The 19986-nt window shown below is 46.4% G+C and overlaps 1 protein-coding gene across 2 annotated transcripts in view; it reads right to left on the bottom strand.

The window, feature by feature from the left end:
• Window positions 1-7382: 7382 nt before the first annotated feature.
• The window catches only part of PIK3AP1 (phosphoinositide-3-kinase adaptor protein 1), a 73300-nt gene continuing 60696 nt past the window's right edge, over window positions 7383-19986 (bottom strand). For both annotated transcript variants that reach the window (XM_077822219.1, XM_077822218.1), the window contains 6 exons: window positions 19487-19692; window positions 17510-17582; window positions 15435-15590; window positions 12883-12953; window positions 12197-12312; window positions 7383-9176 (listed from right to left, as the gene is read on the bottom strand). In XM_077822219.1, the coding sequence (XP_077678345.1) occupies window positions 9122-9176; window positions 12197-12312; window positions 12883-12953; window positions 15435-15590; window positions 17510-17582; window positions 19487-19692 (677 nt within the window). In that variant the 3' untranslated portion in view covers window positions 7383-9121. The remainder of the gene's footprint in view (window positions 9177-12196; window positions 12313-12882; window positions 12954-15434; window positions 15591-17509; window positions 17583-19486; window positions 19693-19986) is intronic.

Here is a 19986-nt window from a genome sequence, read left to right as displayed (position 1 = left end):
CCAGAAACTACCCAAAGAGACCCTACAAGAAACTACTGTATAAGAGACCCCCCTTCCTACCCTATCCCAAAATGTGGAGCAGCAAAACCCACTCTGTATTTAAAATTTAAACTTCCTTACCTATTTTAAGCCTATTGTTCAGTTTCCCTAGCCTATGTAAGTTTCTCCAAAAACTAATGCTCCTGAAATGTCACATGGTACATCTCATCTGAGGGTAGTAGGAAGTGGGGGGGGAGGACATCAGAGAGTTTTAAAGTTATGGGGCTTAGAACTTCCCCTAGTGTTGACTTCTGGGAAAATTTCTTAATTGGATTTGGCTCATATCTCCCAATTGGCTTGGCCCATAAATCCCAGGTGTGTGTTGGTGGTCTTGCTAAGAAAGACAGACACATTAACAGCTTCATAATAGACACTTCTGTAACATTCCAGAGTGCTATCCAGGCCAGTGAGCAGCTGCATCATCACCTGCCCTGTAACCTCCGGTGCCTTGCAATGCCCTGCTGCTGTAACTCTCAACCTGGATTACTCCAGCATGCCAGTGCCCCTGAGTGTCTGTGTGTAACTGCAGCCTGCCAGCCACACTCTGGCTCTCACCAGCCTTGGTTACTACTGCAGGGTGATCCCAATACACTTCCAGGCCCAGATTTCCCCAAAAAATTACTTCCTGTGCATTGGGTAACAGCTGGCAATTTAATCAAATATCCCCTTGTTCTTGTGTTGAGAGAAAGGGAGAACAGAAGCTCTCGATCTACCTCATCTACACCATTCATTGTTTTATACTTTGAATGGGTCCTCTCTTATTCACCTCCTTTCTAAGGTAATCAGTCAATCTCTTCAGTCTCCCCATGTGAGTGTTTTCCAAGCCCCTAGTTATTCCCATTTCCTTTCTCTGCACCCTCTCAAATTCTACATTATCATTTATGAGCTGGGGTGACCAGGACTGCACACATAGAGTTGAAGGTATACTATTGCATTATATTATGACCTATTCCCTAATATTCGCTATCCCATTCCTGTTGAATCCTAACATCTGGAGTGGTTTTCTTGACTGCAGCTGCACACTAAGCCAAAATCTTTGTTGAGCTGTCAATAATGACAACACAATCACTTCATTTGATAAGATATGTGTAAACTATTTTTTTCTCTATTGTGCATAACTTTGCATTTATCAATTCTGAATTTCGTCAGCCACCATGTTGCCCATGCATGTAGGTTGGTTAAGTCCCTCTGAAATTCCTCAGTCTTCTGTGGGCTTTCCCACCTGAAACCTGGGTTTTTTTTAAGCTTTTGGAGCTTATTAAAAATTATGGGAAAAGTCACAAAGACATTTAGTGACTAGAGGGAATTAAGGTAGAAAGTGTGTGGGCTAAGACAGTCCAGCTAAACAAAGAAGTGCACTTTATAAACATAATTCTACACTTTTATAAGCCCCAAACCATTAGGTCAACTGTTCATTTCCTGCAACTCTGCATAAGCCAAGTCCCAAGACAAATCTAAATGTGGACAGGTGTGACACTCTGTACCTCTGGGGAACACCCTGCACCCCGATGTTCATCCTTATAATATGATTGTGTGGTATCCGATGCAAAGTTTGTCATGCCGGGTGTCTTCAGAAGGCTCATGATGCACTGAGCATTGTTGTTAAAGTAATGTTACAGGTTGTAATTTCATGTACATAGTTATGAGGCTGAAAATGTGTCCTCATGGCTTAAAACAAGCCCAGGCAAAACTCTCCAGGAGCAGAGGGGCAGTGTCATTCGGTTGCACAATCCAAGCAGCAGCTGGCCAAAAGTGTTCACTCACATAGCTGTGAGCAGCTTATATGCTAGAGGCTGTGCGTGAGCAGCCCCGGGAGTGGGGGTTCTCAGAGCAGAACAGGGTAAGGCTGGCTCCTAGAGTTGAGGATTGGAGTGACCTAGCAGATCACCTGTCCAGATAACACCAGGGAAACGTCACAACAGGACAGTAAAAAAATAAGATTATAAATATTCCATTTCCTAGTCAAGGTCCTTCTGTTAGATTTCTATGATGCACAGAGTAAAAAATAAAATACAATAAAATAAAAAAAACACCCAAAGGCTATAGAATAGAGAACCCAGCTCATTACTCCCAATTCTTGTGTTGCAGTTACTGGATCAGCATTCTCTGCACCTATCAGTGACTGAAGATCCTTTCCACTGCCAATTCAGTTCAACTTGGAGATTGGAATCCATTGTGGGGTGTTTAATTCTGCACTAGCTGAAAGAAAACCCCAGTTGAGGTTGCTAGGAGTACTTTCAAGCTGCTAACCAGGCATGTCCTTGTTCACATCCAAACCACTCTCAGTGGAAAATTTATTTTGAAGCAGTTTAGGACCGTGGCACAAGGGAGGACAATATTAATTTAAAAGCTAAACACAAAAGCCAATATAGGACAGAGTTGGCACCCTACCAAAGCATGGGTGCTTGGACACATAAGACGCCCAGGAAGTCACTTTCTCAAACAAGGCAGGCATGTTTACACAAACAGGTGTGTGAAAAGTTCACACACAGAGCTATTAAAGGAAGTGTTCTGCTCCTACTGCTTGTCCTAATCATGAGAACAAAGCCCTGCTCACACTGTGTATTGCTGAGGGTGGGGTATGGCAATACCCAATCCTCTCCCCATAATAACCTACAGAGACCCATTAAAGCTTTTTAAGCATAACATTCACTTTGGGGAGGGAAGATGGAGACCTGTGGGGGCATTCTTCCAGCACCTTAATTTGTTACCAACTAAGCATATGCTGTTAACTGGCCGGTAGACTATTCCAAAGTAGTATTGTGACAGTCAAGCAATTTTGTTTTGTTAGCACAGGTTTGAAAACGAAAATCTAGTAGTTAAAAATTACCATTTAAAAGTGCTGCAAAGTGGTGGCCATAAGCACTGGCAACTAAACATGAATATTTTCTCTTTCAAGAAGAAAAACGTTAATTTCCAGGGATTACCTGCTACCATCACAGACTCAGTGCAGCTCAGGAGCAAGGGAACAGTGGGGTTCCAAAGAATATCAAAGCCAGGTATGCAAGATGCAGAAATCTGGTGGAAGCGTAACTACGACTCCATCCTGTCTGCACAGCATGTGCTCCCTCAGTGCAAACAGCACTTTTACCTAATCACATTGAGACCCAGTTAAAGTATTTTGCCCACAACTCCACCTCCTCGCTTCGTGGTGGGAGAACACACGTTGAACTTTGTTTTACCTTTTCCATCCAATACTCGCCAAACATTAAGAGCCAGCACACAAGCTATAATGTAGCTCTCTTCCAAATTATCACTGAAACTCAGATGCAGATTAAAACCTTCTGTACGTGGCCCACATGCTTTGGTCTGGCTCTTCAGGGCTGGGGTGGAGTAGTGAGAGCCCTGACAACTCATTAACATGTGCTCCAGAATCTAAGCTTCAATTTTGCAACAAGGGATGGATTCTGAGGAAAATTCCGCAGCCAAAATAGGGGCGTCCCAGTGAGGGAAAGGTTTGACCCTGGGCTGCATTACCAGCACCTGCTCAAGCTGTTCAAGGCAACCTGAGTTAAGCCATTGTGTACATTTGAGGTGCTAAGTAATTCAGCAATCTTAGAGGGCAGAGTTCTGAAACAGTGGAGAGTGTTCCAGGGTATGACTGAAGGGCAGTAGCAGCTGTGAGCCTGACTCAGCAAAATTACTTTCCAAGATAACGGAAATCCAGAAAAAGTATGTTCGTTGCACATAAAATATGGCACTAAAATGTGACTTGACTGGGAAGCACAATTTTAAAAAATAATCTTCATTTTAATCAATCAGTAAAATGATTTTTGTACATTTAAGTCATTTGAGTAAAATTTGCCACGGAGCTAATTTTCTGCTGCAGAAGAATGTAAAGAGTTGTGACTGAATCGTCAAGAGTATGTTGTGCAAACATGTAGTAGGTGCACAGACATCCCAATCTACATGTGAAGTATGCAAACATCTGGTGTACGTGCACAATCTGAGTGCCAAAATTATGCCTGTGTGGTAGGCATGCAGTTATGAAGACTGAGTTAAGGTTATACCCAAACTGAAGAGACTGGTAAGTTTATATGGTCAGTAACTGGACGTTTATTCTGCAAAATTTAGACATATATTTAAAAATATCCCAAACAAGTTACAGTTAGGAGTAAAAAACACAGCATTAAGCATCAGTTGATCAAACAATAAACAGACGGCATATAAAAGCAGTTTTCATAAGCTACAGATAACATACCTTTCCCAAAAGGCAAACAGCGTACATCATCCACTTGTCACCAAATATTGCACAATGCCTAAAAATAAATAAATACACATATTCTGATCTTAGAAGAAGTCAACTGAACATGAGAGGTCCTTCATACCTTGTATTATATGGATTGATTAGGTCTGATTACAGTCACTTCCCCCATTTTGTGAGACTGGCAAATGCCACTGCCTGATCTTTTCTCACTGCAGCCTTAGGCATTGAATTTATGTTCTCTTCAGAATTGTAGCTAACGATAGAATCATAGCAGATTAGGATTGGAAGAGACCTCAGGAGGTCATCTAGTCCAACCCCCTGCTCAAAGCAGGACCAACACCAGCTATGTTTTACTTCAAACTTTCATAAGATGGACAGATCTCATAGCGGGATGACCCTGCGTCCGGTGAATTCCCTGGCAAAACCTTTCACTGATGTCAGTAGAATCAGGATTGGGTCTGTTGAGTGTTTTTTGACAAACATTTCTGTCCAAACAGCTTTATGTTTACTTTTCAAAACAGGCTGTTGGAGAAAGATACAGCTTGGGCCGAAGCAACTCAAAGTCCCCCACACCGCTCAGTCAGTGCATCCCAGTCCAGACTTGGACTGCCTGCCTCTTGGGAAGGAGCAGAGAGTTCAGTCTCCATGGTTTGTTGGCAGACAGACTTAGAACTGAGTAACAGGGCAAGGTAGTCCCATCTGCTCTGGTGGGTTTTGTATGCACACTGGACAGAGAGCAAACACGTTTCACTGATCAGCCATCACGTGGTCACTGCTGACCCAGCCTCATTTGAATCAGTGATTTGGAGGTGAAAGACCATAACCAGTGGTCTCCCTAGGCTTTCACCTTAAAACAGGAAAATTTTTTTAATGCTTCAGTTATAAACTTAATTACAAAGCATTTCTTCTTCCTCTCTTTTCCTACTGTTTCAGCACACTTTGTTGCTTAGGCAGAGACAATATGCATTATATGTTCATCCAACACAAGAGCCTAAAGATGAAAGGTTTCAGAGTAACAGCCATGTTAGTCTGTATTCGCAAAAAGAAAAGGAGTACTTGTGGCACCTTAGAGACTAACCAATTTATTTGAGCATGAGCTTTCGTGAGCTACAGCTCACTTCATCGGATACATACCGTGGAAACTGCAGTCTGCTGCAGTTTCCACGGTATGCATCCGATGAAGTGAGCTGTAGCTCACGAAAGCTCATGCTCAAATAAATTGGTTAGTCTCTAAGGTGCCACAAGTACTCCTTTTCTTTTTAAAGATGAAAGGAGACTGTCAAAGCACTGAGCCCTAAACAGTTTTAAATGACCAGCTGCAGATTAGTCAGGGCGAACTGAGGGCCAAATCTCTGGCATCCAGTAAGGTGTGCTCAGGCTTTAAGACACCCCAGCTTGCTCAGGGTTTGAAAGCCATGCCCAATTCCCATGTTTACATTAATCAAGCATACGAGGCCAGGATTTCTTCTGCTCTGCTTTCTGTGGTAGACTAAAAACAGTTCCTTGTTCTAGATTGCCAGGCATACAGACCTGTAGCTGATCCACTTTGTCCTCCCAAGGGCAGAGTTACAGGGAGAATATCACCAGGGCCTGCATTTGACTCTAGCTACATAGCGGCACGCCTGCATTAGACTGTAGGGTGACAGGTGTTTCCTCCGAGTGTAAGTGGGGCCTGAACAGACTACGTTTATAATGAACCGTGATGCACTGTCGCAGCTGTGGTCTCTCTCAAAGCGGCATAGTTGCACAGTAGACTTTGGAAAGTACAGAAGAACACAAAGGACACTTGTTGAAATAGGACAGTTTGGCATGAGGAAAGTTCTGAGTGGCAAAAGAGGGAGGCTGGTTGGGCAGAGATGTGAGGGCTATTTTCAGATGCCAGTTAAGCAGCTGAAACAAGCGAGGTGCAGCTCACTGCTGAGCCCAACCGTAAAGTCTTGATCATTCAGTGAAATTCCAACATGGAGATGCCACCAGAACATGTCCCTCTGACCAAACTCACATTAGAGGAAACCTGTGTGACAGTCTCCTCTAGTGGTGCAGAGTCAGAGTTACCCAGGGTTGAGTGGACAGAGAGTGCAGGCAGTCACCCCCTGCCTGCATGCCTGCTTTAACACAGCGGTTCTGAAACTTCATTGCACCCCAACCCGCTTCTGACAACAAAAATTACTACATGACCCCGGGGGGCAGGAGGACCGAAGCCTGCCCCTGCCCAAGCCCCACCCAAGGGCTTCAGCTGCAGGCAGTGGGCCTGTAACCTGAGCCCCTCCACCCAGGGTCGAAGCCCTCAGGCTTTGGCCCTGAGGCTCGGGCTTCAGGCCCAGGTGGTGGAGCTAGGGTTTCGGCTTCAGCTTCAGCCCCCAGCAAGTTAAGCCAACCCTGGCGACCCCATTAAAATGGGGTTGCAACCCACTTTGGGGTCCCAACCCACATTTTGAGAACCAATGCAAGTTTAACCCACACTGGCTACAGGTTTATCTGGAAAGGAGATGTTCTGAAATTGGGAGAGTGGTGTCTTCATGCTTTGCTCTTTTTCTTCTGCCTCACATTCCTCAGTTCTTATACCCTGGGAGATAGGAAAGCAGTTAACTTCTGCAATGCTGCAGCACAGAACTGACCTTAGGGGCAGAGCATGAGAGAGTTATGGAGGCAAGGGAGCCCATGGGCTGCTGGTTGCACAGGGCTAAACCAAAGGGCAGAATCCACTAAGGTGTGTGCAAAGTAAAACAGAAGTGAACACTGAACAGGATTAGGCCCCTGAATTAACTCTCCTCTTCAGTTTAATTTCCTTTACCTCATTTCCTCCATTTGCAGTTTCATTTTCTCCTCAATTAGGTGAAGAAACTTTTTTCAGTTCAATTGAAAAGTGCTGGGGACTACTCCCGCTAGGGAAAGCGGCACAAACTCAACTCCTGCTCTCTGCATCACAACCCTTATCCCGCCCCCCAACCTCCTCCCGACTAAAGCAAGTCACCAGCAAGCTACCGCAAGCCAGCATTCAGAGCCTGTAGTGTTCCGAGTAACACCTGGTTAGCAAAGCAGAACACTCATGTACTTTTAAAGGAGTACCCATAGTGCTTGCTTGCAGTGTCATTGTAGCCCTGTGGGTCGCAGGATATGAGAGAGATGAGGCGGGTGAGGTAATATTGTTTATTGGAGCAGCTTCTGTTGGTGGAAGGGACGAGCTTCTGAGCTACGCAGAGCTGCACTGAAAAGAGACTTTGCACTTGATTGTGAACTGAAGATGTGTTTCACAAGTGCCACCCTGAACTGTTTGAATGACCCACATCTCTACAGGGCAACTGTAGGGGACACCCCCTGGATTACTTGCCCGCTATGCTCTTCAGCCACTCCCTCCACTGGCCACTTGCTGTATTGCAGGGGAAGGGGAGCTGCAACTCTGGTTGCTCCGTCGCCTGCTTACCTGAGCTCTGTCTGAGCCTTGAGGGCTGGGTTCAGCTAGCAAGGGATGGCTCCTCTCCCCCACACAGCTCCCACAGGGAGGAAAGGGAAAAGAGAAGCTGAGAACCAATGAGATAATGCTACCCAATTCTCCACCCTGGGCTAAAGCAGAATAGCCTCTAACTTGTGCCAACCATCAAAGGTCCCCTGTGAGCCATGTCAGCCAGCGATTGCTGGAGCCCCTTGTGTTCTTCTCACCCCAGGCCTGAAAACCAGCTACCCCAGCTCTCTGTGATGAGGACTTAGCAGTTGTTTTTGCTCCTTGTGCCATCTGAGTGGCACAAGGGGGAGCAGAACAGAGAAGCCCTTTGACCTTTTTGAAAACACCCAGCCCTCAGGCGGATTTGGTTGGACACAGCTGCTGTAGGTGCAGCTTTGCTAAACAGGATGCTTAGGGCAAGCAAAACCCAACCACTGAACTGGATGTTTGTGCCCAGTGAAGTAAGCAACAATTAAATCCATATTTGAGCCACAAAATACATACACCTTATCAACACACACTATTACACAGCATCAACAGCCTTAACGCAGATATGATCCTCAAATGTGTACAGGGAAGGGGGAAGGTCAGAGGACTGCTAAAAATGTCTTCTCCTAATGCAAGAGGTCAGCTATTTGGATTTAAAGTAACAAGGCCCCTAGAAGGCATGTATATAGAGCTGTTTCTTGTGACAGAGCAATTCCCTCACCAGCTGTTAGGGAGTCTTGCATCCAATGCAGTGTATATAGCACCTTGCTAGTGTCTTTCCCCATCCAAAGACAATGGGGTGGGGGAAGAAAAGGGCTGTATAAAAACGACTTTTGCTTGAGTAAGGAAGTCTTCACATAGCCCTTTTTGCAAAACCATCATGTCCAATAACTATTAAAGGAAGATCCATTACAGGTGATTTGGTGGGAATGACCCAGTGTCCAAATGTTACACCAAACTACTGGGAGCCACTCTTCCGATGCAGCTCATGATGAGCATTCTTTGAAGACAGTCTCTGAAAGGAGCTTTTTTTAAAAAACAGGTTTTTTACATTTTCCAGTGACTCTCTTTAGTTGTTTTTACAGCTCTCGGAGTGGAGGCTTCCAATGAGGACAGCATGTTCTTGGTGGGAGGCATAACCCCATATGAGGTGTAAGACTGTCAAAAGACTCGTCCAAATTCTCTTTGCCACCTTGGATAGTTTTTCCTTAAAATCCAGAAGTTCCAAGACACTCCAAGAAAAAAAAGTCACAAAAGGCTGGGAGATTTCTCAGTGAAATGTTACTACAAAATGCACCACAAGGGGCAAGAAGGGGGAAATCATCTGGCTTCCATCTATAAATAGTAAAAAAGATCCTTTAAAATATCTGTGTGTGTGTATATATATATATATATATCTGTACACATACACACTAGAATATCCCATATTCCAATGATCTCACGATTCAGCGACCTCGTGGGGGCACAGGTGGAGGAAATAAGTTTTTGCTGCTTACAGGCCTGCAACAAGACATAGAAGCATATTAGAAACCAGAGAACAGGGGTTTGGAACAACATTTTATTTAACAGTCTCTAGTGTAAAAATGAAATGTACTTGATATTTAAGTTTGCATAAGAAGGGCAGTGTCTTATGCATTTAAGTTTACATAAGAAGGTGAGCAGGGACTGGCAATCAGTAATTCATCAACGGAGATGGGAATAGAACCCAAGAATCCTGTGTAATGCTGGACAAATCACTTTAACCTCTCTGTCTTGGTTCCTTCATCTATAAATGGCTACAACAGTACAGTAGCTGCCTGCCTCATAGGACTGTTGGAAGATGTAATGTCTGTAGAATTCTGTGTTATATTTACACTTGGAACTTGCAGAATCTTTCTTCTGAGGATCTCAGAATGAGAGAAAGGGGAGGGATATGGCTGGTAGTTGCAAGCTTCAAAAGCTGATTCACACCTACTTTAGGTGGTTTAGTTATATGGTTGCAAGAGCTAAGGGAACGTGGAATTCACTGCTTCTGGACATGGCTGACAACATCTGGACTTATTGTAACAGCTGGAGAAGTTTATTAACATCTGTAGTTATACAAGCACCTGGAGCTGCAGCTAGCGAGAGATGTCAAGAGTAACAAGAAGGGTTTCTTCAGGTACGTTGGCAACAAGAAGAAAGCCAAGGAAAGTGTGGGCCCCTTACTGAATGAGGGAGGCAACCTAGTGACAGAGGATGTGGAAAAAGCTAATGTACTCAATGCTTTTTTTGCCTCTGTTTTCACTAACAAGGTCAGCTCCCAGACTGCTACGCTGGGCATCACAAAATGGGGAAGAGATGGCCAGCCCTCTGTGGAGATAGAGGTGGTTAGGGACTATTTAGAAAAGCTGGACGTGCACAAGTCCATGGGGCCGGACGAGTTGCATCCGAGAGTGCTGAAGGAATTGGCGGCTGTGATTGCAGAGCCATTGGCCATTATCTTTGAAAACTCGTGGCGAACCGGGGAAGTCCCGGATGACTGGAAAAAGGCTAATGTAGTGCCAATCTTTTAAAAAGGGAAGAAGGAGGATCCTGGGAACTACAGGCCAGTCAGCCTCACCTCAGTCCCTGGAAAAATCATGGAGCAGGTCCTCAAAGAATCAGTCTTGAAGTACTTGCATGAGAGGAAAGTGATCAGGAACAGCCAGCATGGATTCACCAAGGGAAGGTCATGCCTGACTAATCTAATCGCCTTTTATCATGAGATTACTGGTTCTGTGGATGAAGGGAAAGCAGTGGATGTATTGTTTCTTGACTTTAGCAAAGCTTTTGACACGGTCTCCCACAGTATTCTTGTCAGCAAGTTAAGGAAGTATGGGCTGGATGAATGCACTATAGGGTGGGTAGAAAGCTGGCTAGATTGTCGGGCTCAACGGGTAGTGATCAATGGCTCCATGTCTAGTTGGCAGCCGGTGTCAAGTGGAGTGCCCCAGGGGTCAGTCCTGGGGCCGGTTTTGTTCAATATCTTCATAAATGATCTGGAGGATGGTGTGGATTGCACTCTCAGCAAATTTGCGGACGATACTAAACTGGGAGGAGTGGTAGATACGCTGGAGGGGAGGGATAGGATACAGAAGGACCTAGACAAATTGGAGGATTGGGCCAAAAGAAATCTGATGAGGTTCAATAAGGATAAGTGCAGGGTCCTGCACTTAGGACGGAAGAATCCAATGCACCGCTACAGACTAGGGACCGAATGGCTAGGCAGCAGTTCTGCGGAAAAGGACCTAGGGGTGACAGTGGACGAGAAGCTGGATATGAGTCAGCAGTGTGCCCTTGTTGCCAAGAAGGCCAATGGCATTTTGGGATGTATAAGTAGGGGCATAGCGAGCAGATCGAGGGACGTGATCGTCCCCCTCTATTCGACATTGGTGAGGCCTCATCTGGAATACTGTGTCCAGTTTTGGGCCCCACACTACAAGAAGGATGTGGATAAATTGGAGAGAGTCCAGCGAAGGGCAACAAAAATGATTAGGGGTCTAGAACACATGACTTATGAGGAGAGGCTGAGGGAGCTGGGATTGTTTAGCCTGCAGAAGAGAAGAATGAGGGGGGATTTGATAGCTGCTTTCAACTACCTGAAAGGGGGTTCCAAAGAGGATGGCTCTAGACTGTTCTCAATGGTAGCAGATGACAGAACGAGGAGTAATGGCCTCAAGTTGCAGTGGGGGAGGTTTAGATTGGATATTAGGAAAAACTTTTTCACTAAGAGGGTGGTGAAACACTGGAATGCGTTGCCTAGGGAGGTGGTGGAATCTCCTTCCTTGGAAGTTTTTAAGGTCAGGCTTGACAAAGCCCTGGCTGGGATGATTTAACTGGGAATTGGTCCTGCTTCGAGCAGGGGGTTGGACTAGATGACCTTCAGAGGTCCCTTCCAACCCTGATATTCTATGATTCTATGATTCTAAGCTAGGATTCTAAAGCCTGGATTACAAAGAGTGGCACTGGTTTAACTAAAGGGATTTTGTTTTAACTGAGTTTGCAGCAATGTTATGACACACCTTTAGTTAAGCCAGAGCAACTTTAGGGCTGAGAAAAGTCCTAAAGGTAAACAAATCTACTTCCGAGTGTAAAAATAGATTGCCTAGTGGGAGGGAGTTCCCTCCCCATATACAGCATTGCCTGTGGGTGTATTGTGAGGGGTCCTTCTCCAAAGGACCATGTCTTGAACCTCTGCCAAAGGCATGATACTGGATTAAATGGATCAATCTAATTCAGCATGGCAAACACCATGTTCCAGTGACACAGTACCTTTTAGTGTGTAAGCCATACTAATAGGATTGCCAGTCAGGTTACTAACCAGGAAATTAATTCCACTAAGTACTATGTGAGTGTAAAATGGATTCCAGAATTTATGCAAGGTTTGTTTATTTTTGTTAACAGCCTTGTCATTCTGGTGAAAGGGATGCATTACATCTGCAGCCTTCCAGCTGTTTGCATTGTGCTACAAACACCAACCCCTCAGACACTTGTGTTCAAGCTCAAGTCACATGCTTTACCTGCTTGCGCCTCGGGGAGGTATTCTCGGAGGCCTTTCAGGTGGCATGAGGGGAAACCTCTCCACTTGATGGGGTATTGGGCTGCGGCTTCTGGTAGCTTCCGGGATTTCATTATCCTACAAAAAGGAAAGGCAGAAGGGGGAGTGAAGTTTTGTGAAACATCCATAATACACTAGTATCTCAGATCCTCATAAGGCTCTCCCTCAGATAAGCATATTTCCTTCAGTGTCATTATGGGAGCATAACCTCTTGGCTGGACAAGTCAGTGTATGAAGATCCACTTACAATATGACCAAGAATACAGTTAGATGAACTATGAATAATATCCTGCCCAGGAGGTGTGCTAGGGGCCTTGTGGAACAGATCGTTAGGGAAGGCTCCTGCCTCAGAGAGATTGCAAATAGATTATAGACATGAGAGTGAGACAGAAGGGGAGGAATTGAGCTACAGTGTTACATACATAAAGCTGTGAGAAGGCTCTTTAGCAACCACATTTTAAAGTCATTCGTTTCTCGTAAGTTTCACAGCAGAAGTGGGTTTTGTTTGATTTAATACGTTCAGCTTTTTTGCCATTTATGCATTTTCAAGGGAAATATTTAAGAAGCCATTTAAAAACTAATGCAAAAACCAGGCCCAGGTTTGTCATGAAGGCAAACAGCCAGCATAGGATAAAGATGAAGGCTTACCTCACTGTCACCTTCCATCCCACTACTGATACTCAACATGCTTCGAGTACTCGATCGGTTACTGGCACTACCTGGTTAGCAGAGAAGAGATGAGCTCGTCATTAAATCTTGTCGATTTCTAGAGATATTAGCAACACAGAAGTCATTCTGAGCTCCTATTTACCTCTTAATACCAATTACTTAACAGCCATTTTAATAAATTCACTTACTTTTTAATGCTTCCTTCAGCCCTCCACTCGCAATCATTTGCATTTCATTCAGTTTGGGCAGCAAAACCAGGCTCATTTACTTCACTTCCTGTTTAGCAAGTTTCTCATGCAAAGCCCTGCCCTTGGCACTAGGGTTTCCAACACTCTATTTCATTGAAAGTGTGTGACTCTGACATTGGCTTATTTTCACGTTGGATACACACCTTATTTTCATGCATATTTAAATTGACACTCCCGTGGCAGTTCCATTAGTTACACTGACATAGCAGGATCTAGATATCTACGCAGTATTGGCATAACACTCTACAAGGTTAGAAAGCTCAAGAATCTTTTTTAAACCAAATGGGGTGTTTAGAGGTCCCCAGAGTCCCCACATTTAAACATAATGGCACTGGAGCCAGGGCTAGTCTGTTTGCCACAGGAGGAACCCCCAGCTTTTGTGCACGGATGCCACCTTCAGAGATCCTCACGCTCCCTCCCAACACAGTTCTGGGACACTCTCTGAGGAACCAGGACCACAGCCAGACTGTGCTGGGGTAGCTAGGTTGGAGGAACCGCTATAAAACTGGCACCCTGCCTAACACCCACTTCGTATAATGATCTATACACGAGTCGTCGGCCTCCACCCCAGAGACGTGCCAAACATACCCAGCCAAGGTGACAGTGGCAACCTGCTGGGGCCCAGTTCTGCCTCCACAGGCAGCAAATAACCCGTGCTGAATTCTATCAGACTTACTCAGCCTGCGGTGAAAATCACGAGCTACATGCATCATTTGCATGAAATGAAGCAAATTACAACCACACTTCAATAATATGAAGTCTTGCCAGCAAGTTAAAGAGGTATGGGCTGGATGAATGGTCTGTAAGGTGGATAGAAAGCTAGCTAGATCGTCGGGCTCAATGGGTAGTGATCAATGGCTCCATGTCTAGTTAGCAGCCGGTATCTAGCGGAGTGCCCCAAGTCCTGGGGCCGGTTTTGTTCAACATCTTTATTAATGATCTGGAGGATGGTGTGGACTGCACCCTCAGCAAGTTTGCAGATGACACTAAACTGGGAGGAGAGGTAGATACGCTGGAGGGTAGGGATAGGATACAGAGGGACCTCTAGACAAATTAGAAGATTGGACCAAAAGAAATCTGATGAGGTTCAACAAGAACAAGTGCAGAATCCTGCACTTAGGACAGAAGAATCCCATGTACTGCTACAGACTAGGGACCGAGTGGCTAGGCAGCAATTCTGCAGAAAAGGACCTAGGGGTTACAGTGGACGAGAAGCTGGATATGAGTCAATAGTGTGCCCTTGTTGCTAAGAAGGCTAACGGCATTTTGGGCTGTATAAGTAGGAGCATTACCAGCAGATCGAGGCACGTGATCGTTCCCCTTTATTCAACATTGGTGAGGCCTCATCTGGAATACTGTGTCCAGTTTTGGGCCCCACACTACAAGAAGGATGTGGAAAAACTGGAAAGAGTCCAGCGGAGGGCAACAAAAATTATTAGGGGGCTGAAACACATGATTTATGAGTAGAGGCTGAGGGAACTGGGATTATTTAATCTGCAGAAGAGAAGAATGAGGGGGGATTTGACAGCTGCTTTCAAATACCTTAATGGGGGTTCTAAAGAGGATAGATCTAGACTGTTCTCCGTGGTAGCTGATGACAGAACGAGGAGTAATGGTCTTAAGTTGCAGTGGGGGAGGTTTAGGTTGGATATTAGGTAAAACTTTTTCACTAGGAGGGTGGTGAGGCACTGGAATGGGTTACCTAGGGAGGTGGTGGAATCTCCTTCCTTAGAGATTTTTAAGGTCTGGCTTGACAAAGCCCTGGCTGGGATGATTTAGTTGGGGATTTGGTCCTGCTTTGAGCAGAGGGTTGGACTAGATGACCTCCTGAGGTCCCTTCCAACCCTATGAGTCTATGAACATATTCAAGTGTGTCTGAGTCACTGAGGAGCCCAAGTCCCGTTGGCTACCACTTCTGAAAGCGTGAGCCCTTATCTATCATAGCAGAGGGAATGGCCCATAGAGACTACTGGGTGTTCAGTTCCCTGCATGCAATGTTCCTAGGCTCTTCAAATCAAGTTGGTTCACTGCATGCTGGGAATTGTAGCCAGGGGCCAATTTCCTTCCTATTTAAAGCAGCTGCTACTGAAGTCACTGGGAGGTGTGTTTTTGACTTCAATGGGAGTAGGATCAGACTGACACATTCCGGGGCTATCGCTACAGTGTTTGCCTGGGAGAGTTCTGAGGGCTAACTTTGCTCCTGCTGATTCCAAAGGCAGGCAGAGGAGATGATTTCAGGCCAGCTTTCCTATATGGGATGCCTGAGATGCATGGTTTGCTTACTTGCAGTGCTAGAGGTGCTTTCTGTTTTCCACTCTCCTCGCTTTATCTCTTTTCTTGGTGGGAAAACATTTTTCCTGGGTCCAAATTCATAAATGCCACATTCCACTTTCCCGGGAGCATTGTGAGACGGTCGTATAGGCACCGTGATTTCCAAGTCTAGAAGGGAAAATAGCCATGAACAAGTCAGTGGCAGCCTATCTCAGGTACTGCAGGCTACTTATACATCCAAACAGAGGATTAAACATGAATTACTTGAGCACTGATTCCCACAGGGGCTTTGCTTCCATTGCTCAATTTCCATCAACATTCAGATGGGCTGGGCAGATCAACCACATTGCTACTGCTTGCAAGAAGAAGGTCACAGATCTGAGTCATATTAATCTGGCTAAGTGCAAACAGAGGACACTTATCCACAGGAGCATCCCCATGGACAATTAGCAGACACAGCCACCTCTGGGCTGGTGCAACATTTAGCGTCACTGCTCTCTATGCACAAAAGAAATGCACCCATTGGAATGACTCAGTTAACACTTGGCTCCTCCAGTTCTCTTGCCCAGCTGTGGCAGTAGGTAGAGCATCCGAAGGGTTTATGTTAAAGTTCTCATGCCCTATTCCTGACTGCCACTGACGTGCTGGGTGCCCCTGGGCGAGTCAACGAATCGCTCTGCTCAGGGATGTGATGTCGTTGCTGCAGGCAAGAAGAGCTGAGGAGATGAAGGAGTCAGCACTTGTAAAGCTCTTAGGCCATGAGAAGCACAACAGGAACGGTGAGGGGTGGGTAGGCTAGAGGCTATGGGCCGTGTACATGCGTCTGCTACTTCAGCTCCTCTCCTGCCTGTCAGAATCAGCTTTTTACCAGAGCTGGCCTTCTGGGTCTCCAAAATGGAACAGACAGAAGATCCAGCAGTCCAGATCCAGTAAGATCACACAGGGCAGCCCAGGTGCTGACCCAAACCTTTTCCTCACTCAAGCCAAGAGGGAGCCATGCTGCTCAGGAGCTGCGTGGCCTGACCTGTCCTCAGAATGAGGAAGCCGGCAGGTGTGGGGTTGCTGAGCACTAGGACAGCCTGAGTCTAAGGAGGAGGTGGTCAATGTACTGCACTAGCCTGGAGGCCAGGGGGTTTAGGCACCACCTAACTGAGGCTGTGGGAGAGGAGATCCCCCTCTTACACCTCCGGGTTGCCACCAAGCAGCAGCCTCACTTCTTGTAAGACATGACCGAGGCTTCAAGAGCGCAAAGTCTTCCCAGCCCTACTGAGCTGGGACAGGTCTCTGCAGCCATCTGAGTCAGCTGCAGACATCTTGGAAGGGGCAACAGAGAGCTACCAGCTCTGGAACAGAGTCTTCAGCCCAGGTGCACTTTGCTGCCCCATCCCTGCTTTTCCCCACACTCCCCTGGCAGTTCCAGGCGTATGACTGTAGCAGTCTCTTGTAGGACCAGCATTTCTCCAGAAGTTCTATGGGGGCAGGCAATGTCAGCAGCCAGGCAGAGCTCTTTCAGAGACCCTGCAGATCCTTCCACACCAGCCTGACTGTCCAGACCCTCGGGTAGACCAGCACAGAGCTCCCCATCCACAGGAGTAAGGGGCCTACATGAAGGGGAAGGAATTGGCTCCGAACACTCAATCTTTAGAAGGCTGGTAGCTTCCAGGGCAGCTGGTTCTACCAGTGCTTAGTATGATCTCTCCTTCCCCCAAGATCTCTTGTATCAGGGAACTGTTTCATGACCAGGCGCTTGGCCCTTCAGCACAGCCTTTGATTCCTGGCTCTCCAGGGTCTTCCATTCATGGCCTAAGACTCACCCCTGGAGATGGGTAGCATCCTCATTTACAGACAGGGAAACCGAGGCACAGGCAGCTAAGTAGCTTGCCCATATATCATACAGGTGTGTATTTTATGTGTATATATTACACACAGATGGGTATACTAATATATTACACAGAGTTAATAAAATACATGCAGACAAGTTCCAGCCTACAAAGCCCACACAGATGAGTGTGGGACTGGCAGATACTCTGCAAGTGACCCCATTAGTAGCTTTGTTACTGGAGAGAGAGTTTGAGTACGTTTGTTACCTGAACGTTTTCCTGTTTTTTGCTTCTCAATTTGCCTCCGGGTGATGCTGTCTCGTAGCCGTTTCAGATTTTCCTAGAACGTCACAATACACTCTTTTCAGTGCTTAGGATAAATGAACACGGGCAGTTTTATGATAACACCAAGAATGTACTCAGGCTAAATCTGTCTCCAAGCTGCATCACCGGCAGCAAAATCTGGCTGAAGTTCAAATTGTGCGACTGGGTTTTAATACCGGGAGAAGTCCACATGCTGTGCACACCGCTTTTCAGGAACCAAGCGATTTGAAGGGGCTCATGGCATATGTTCTGAATCAGGCTTAGAGACGCAGCAATATCTTGTGGAAGAGATCTGGAGAACATTCTGTCTGGAGAGGATTCTGCTGATCTCAGATACCCCAGTTTCCTCTGTTTCTATTCCCCCTATTATGGACACTAGCACAGAAAGAGGAGTTGTGCTGCTGCTCACTGCCCACCTGACGTCACCATCAGCAAGCAGGAAACGGTGAGAGCAGGTGGGGAGTGGGCTGCCACACATCCCAATTTCTGAGGCTCGGTCCTTGTGGAATTCAACCCCTCCCTGCTGAAACAAAGGGGGAACTGCAGTCCAGAAACACAGCTAGGGCTGATGAGACATCCCCACAACATGGCAGTGCCTGGTGACGTTGCTGTCTTATGGGGATGCGGGTGTTGCAGTGTGGAGAGAGGACAGTCTCAGATGACACAGCCTTAAAAAGAAGGCAACCCTATACAAGTGGAGACGCAGCAGTTGCACCCGCTAGGCAACTGAGTTGTGTTTAAAACCAGAGCAGCAACTGTGCTCCACCAGGAGAGAGAGGATAACAGGGTGGACTTGCCTCTTAAGAGCTGTCCTCGTCTCCAAAGAACATCCCAGCAAATATCTGCTGGAACAATGGCAGCTGGCAGAAAACCTGCCCCCAGCAGGCCTTTAATCTAGGGAGAAGTGAAGGGTTCTCATGAGGCCCTAAGGATAAAGAAGACCTCCCCTGAGTGAGAATGAGGTGGAGGAAGCGGCATGCTTTTGTCCTGCTAGCACCTACAGGAGTCTCAATCTCCATCAGCCCCCTGCAGCGCTCTCACGGACGCCAGGGCCGGCTCTGTTGCAGCGACCGAGAGGCTGTGCTAGGAGCTGCCGCCACATTTAAAGTGGGAATGCTGCTGTGGCTGGAATATGGAAACATTAAGACTTGGATGCTCATTTCCAGACCCCCACAACAAATTGCTGAGTGACAGTAACGCAATAAAAAGAACAGGAGTACTTGTGACACCTTAGAGACTAACAAATTTATTTGAGCATAAGCTTTCGTGAGCTACAGCTCACTTCATCAGACCCAATGACTCCCTAATGGACTAGTCACAAGTTAGGTGCCTTTTCCAAAAGCAGGTTCTCCCGAACACTCTGAGAGTCATCAGTAAGAAGTCTCTGGAGGCCGTAGGTGGGGAAGCCTTCTCTCATTCTGCTTTGCAAAGTGCCAGGGGAGGATCAGCCCCACCCTGTTTCAGCACAGTACAGATGCTTGCCGCCAGTACACTGTTCCTGATCTGAGGTGGACAGGAACTGACAGCCTACAGAGATTAAAAAAGTCACAAAAAGGCACAAAAAGTCATGGCCTCCTGACGAGCGTGGGGTGGGCCTGTCTGATCTTAGTTGGGTGGGGCTCAGTCCAGTTCCTGGTGAGCAGGGATCCACCTTACAAAAGTCACCCCCACAGATGGTAGTAGGGGTCCCTCATTAGGCCATTTCAGCAGGGAGGCCAGTGACTGAGCAGGACAGGCAGACAGCTCCCTTCTGGCCGACAGGGACAGCCAATCCAGCTCAGAGGTGAGGCCTGCTGGTGGGGCAATTTCAGAGACACTACCAATGCTGGCTGCACTATACCTATTCTGTAAGCAGAGAATGGAATTCACCAGCACCGAACGAGCTAAGAAGGTGTTTTTAACTGTGGCAGATGCCTGTACCTGCTGGAACCGGAATGATTCCGATCTCTTCTTCTGGTTCAGTTGCCACTCCTTAAAATGGAGCACGGCTTCATCAACATTGAGTATCCCCATCTTGACTTGTTCCTGTAGCGTAATTAACTGCCGCTGACCTGGGGTTTTCATCCCAGCGAATGGGTCATATATGCTTGATTGTGACTGGTCCCTGACCAGCCTGACTGCGGGCTCTGAAAAGAGAAAGTTAACCACGTACTGAGCTTGGCGTTGTTTTTTATACTCAGGGACACAGAGATTAGCTGCCCCACACCATTATGTTACTGCAGGGGTAGAGCAGAGATTCTTAACAGACAAATCAGGAAATGCCAGTGTCTGGTTCCAACAACCTAGGTCTCTTGTGCTTTCTGTGACATGCAGCTATTTAGTGGTATTCCCATAAAATCTAGAGGCCCTGGCCAAAATCAGGAGCCCTTGTTTGCAAACACATAGTAGAGACAGTCCCTGTCCTTAACGGCTTGGAGTTT

The sequence above is a fragment of the Eretmochelys imbricata genome, chromosome 7 (genome assembly GCF_965152235.1).
Source record: "Eretmochelys imbricata isolate rEreImb1 chromosome 7, rEreImb1.hap1, whole genome shotgun sequence".
In the NCBI taxonomy this organism is placed as follows: domain Eukaryota; kingdom Metazoa; phylum Chordata; order Testudines; family Cheloniidae; genus Eretmochelys; species Eretmochelys imbricata.
This window is presented reverse-complemented; position numbering and strand designations above follow the sequence as displayed.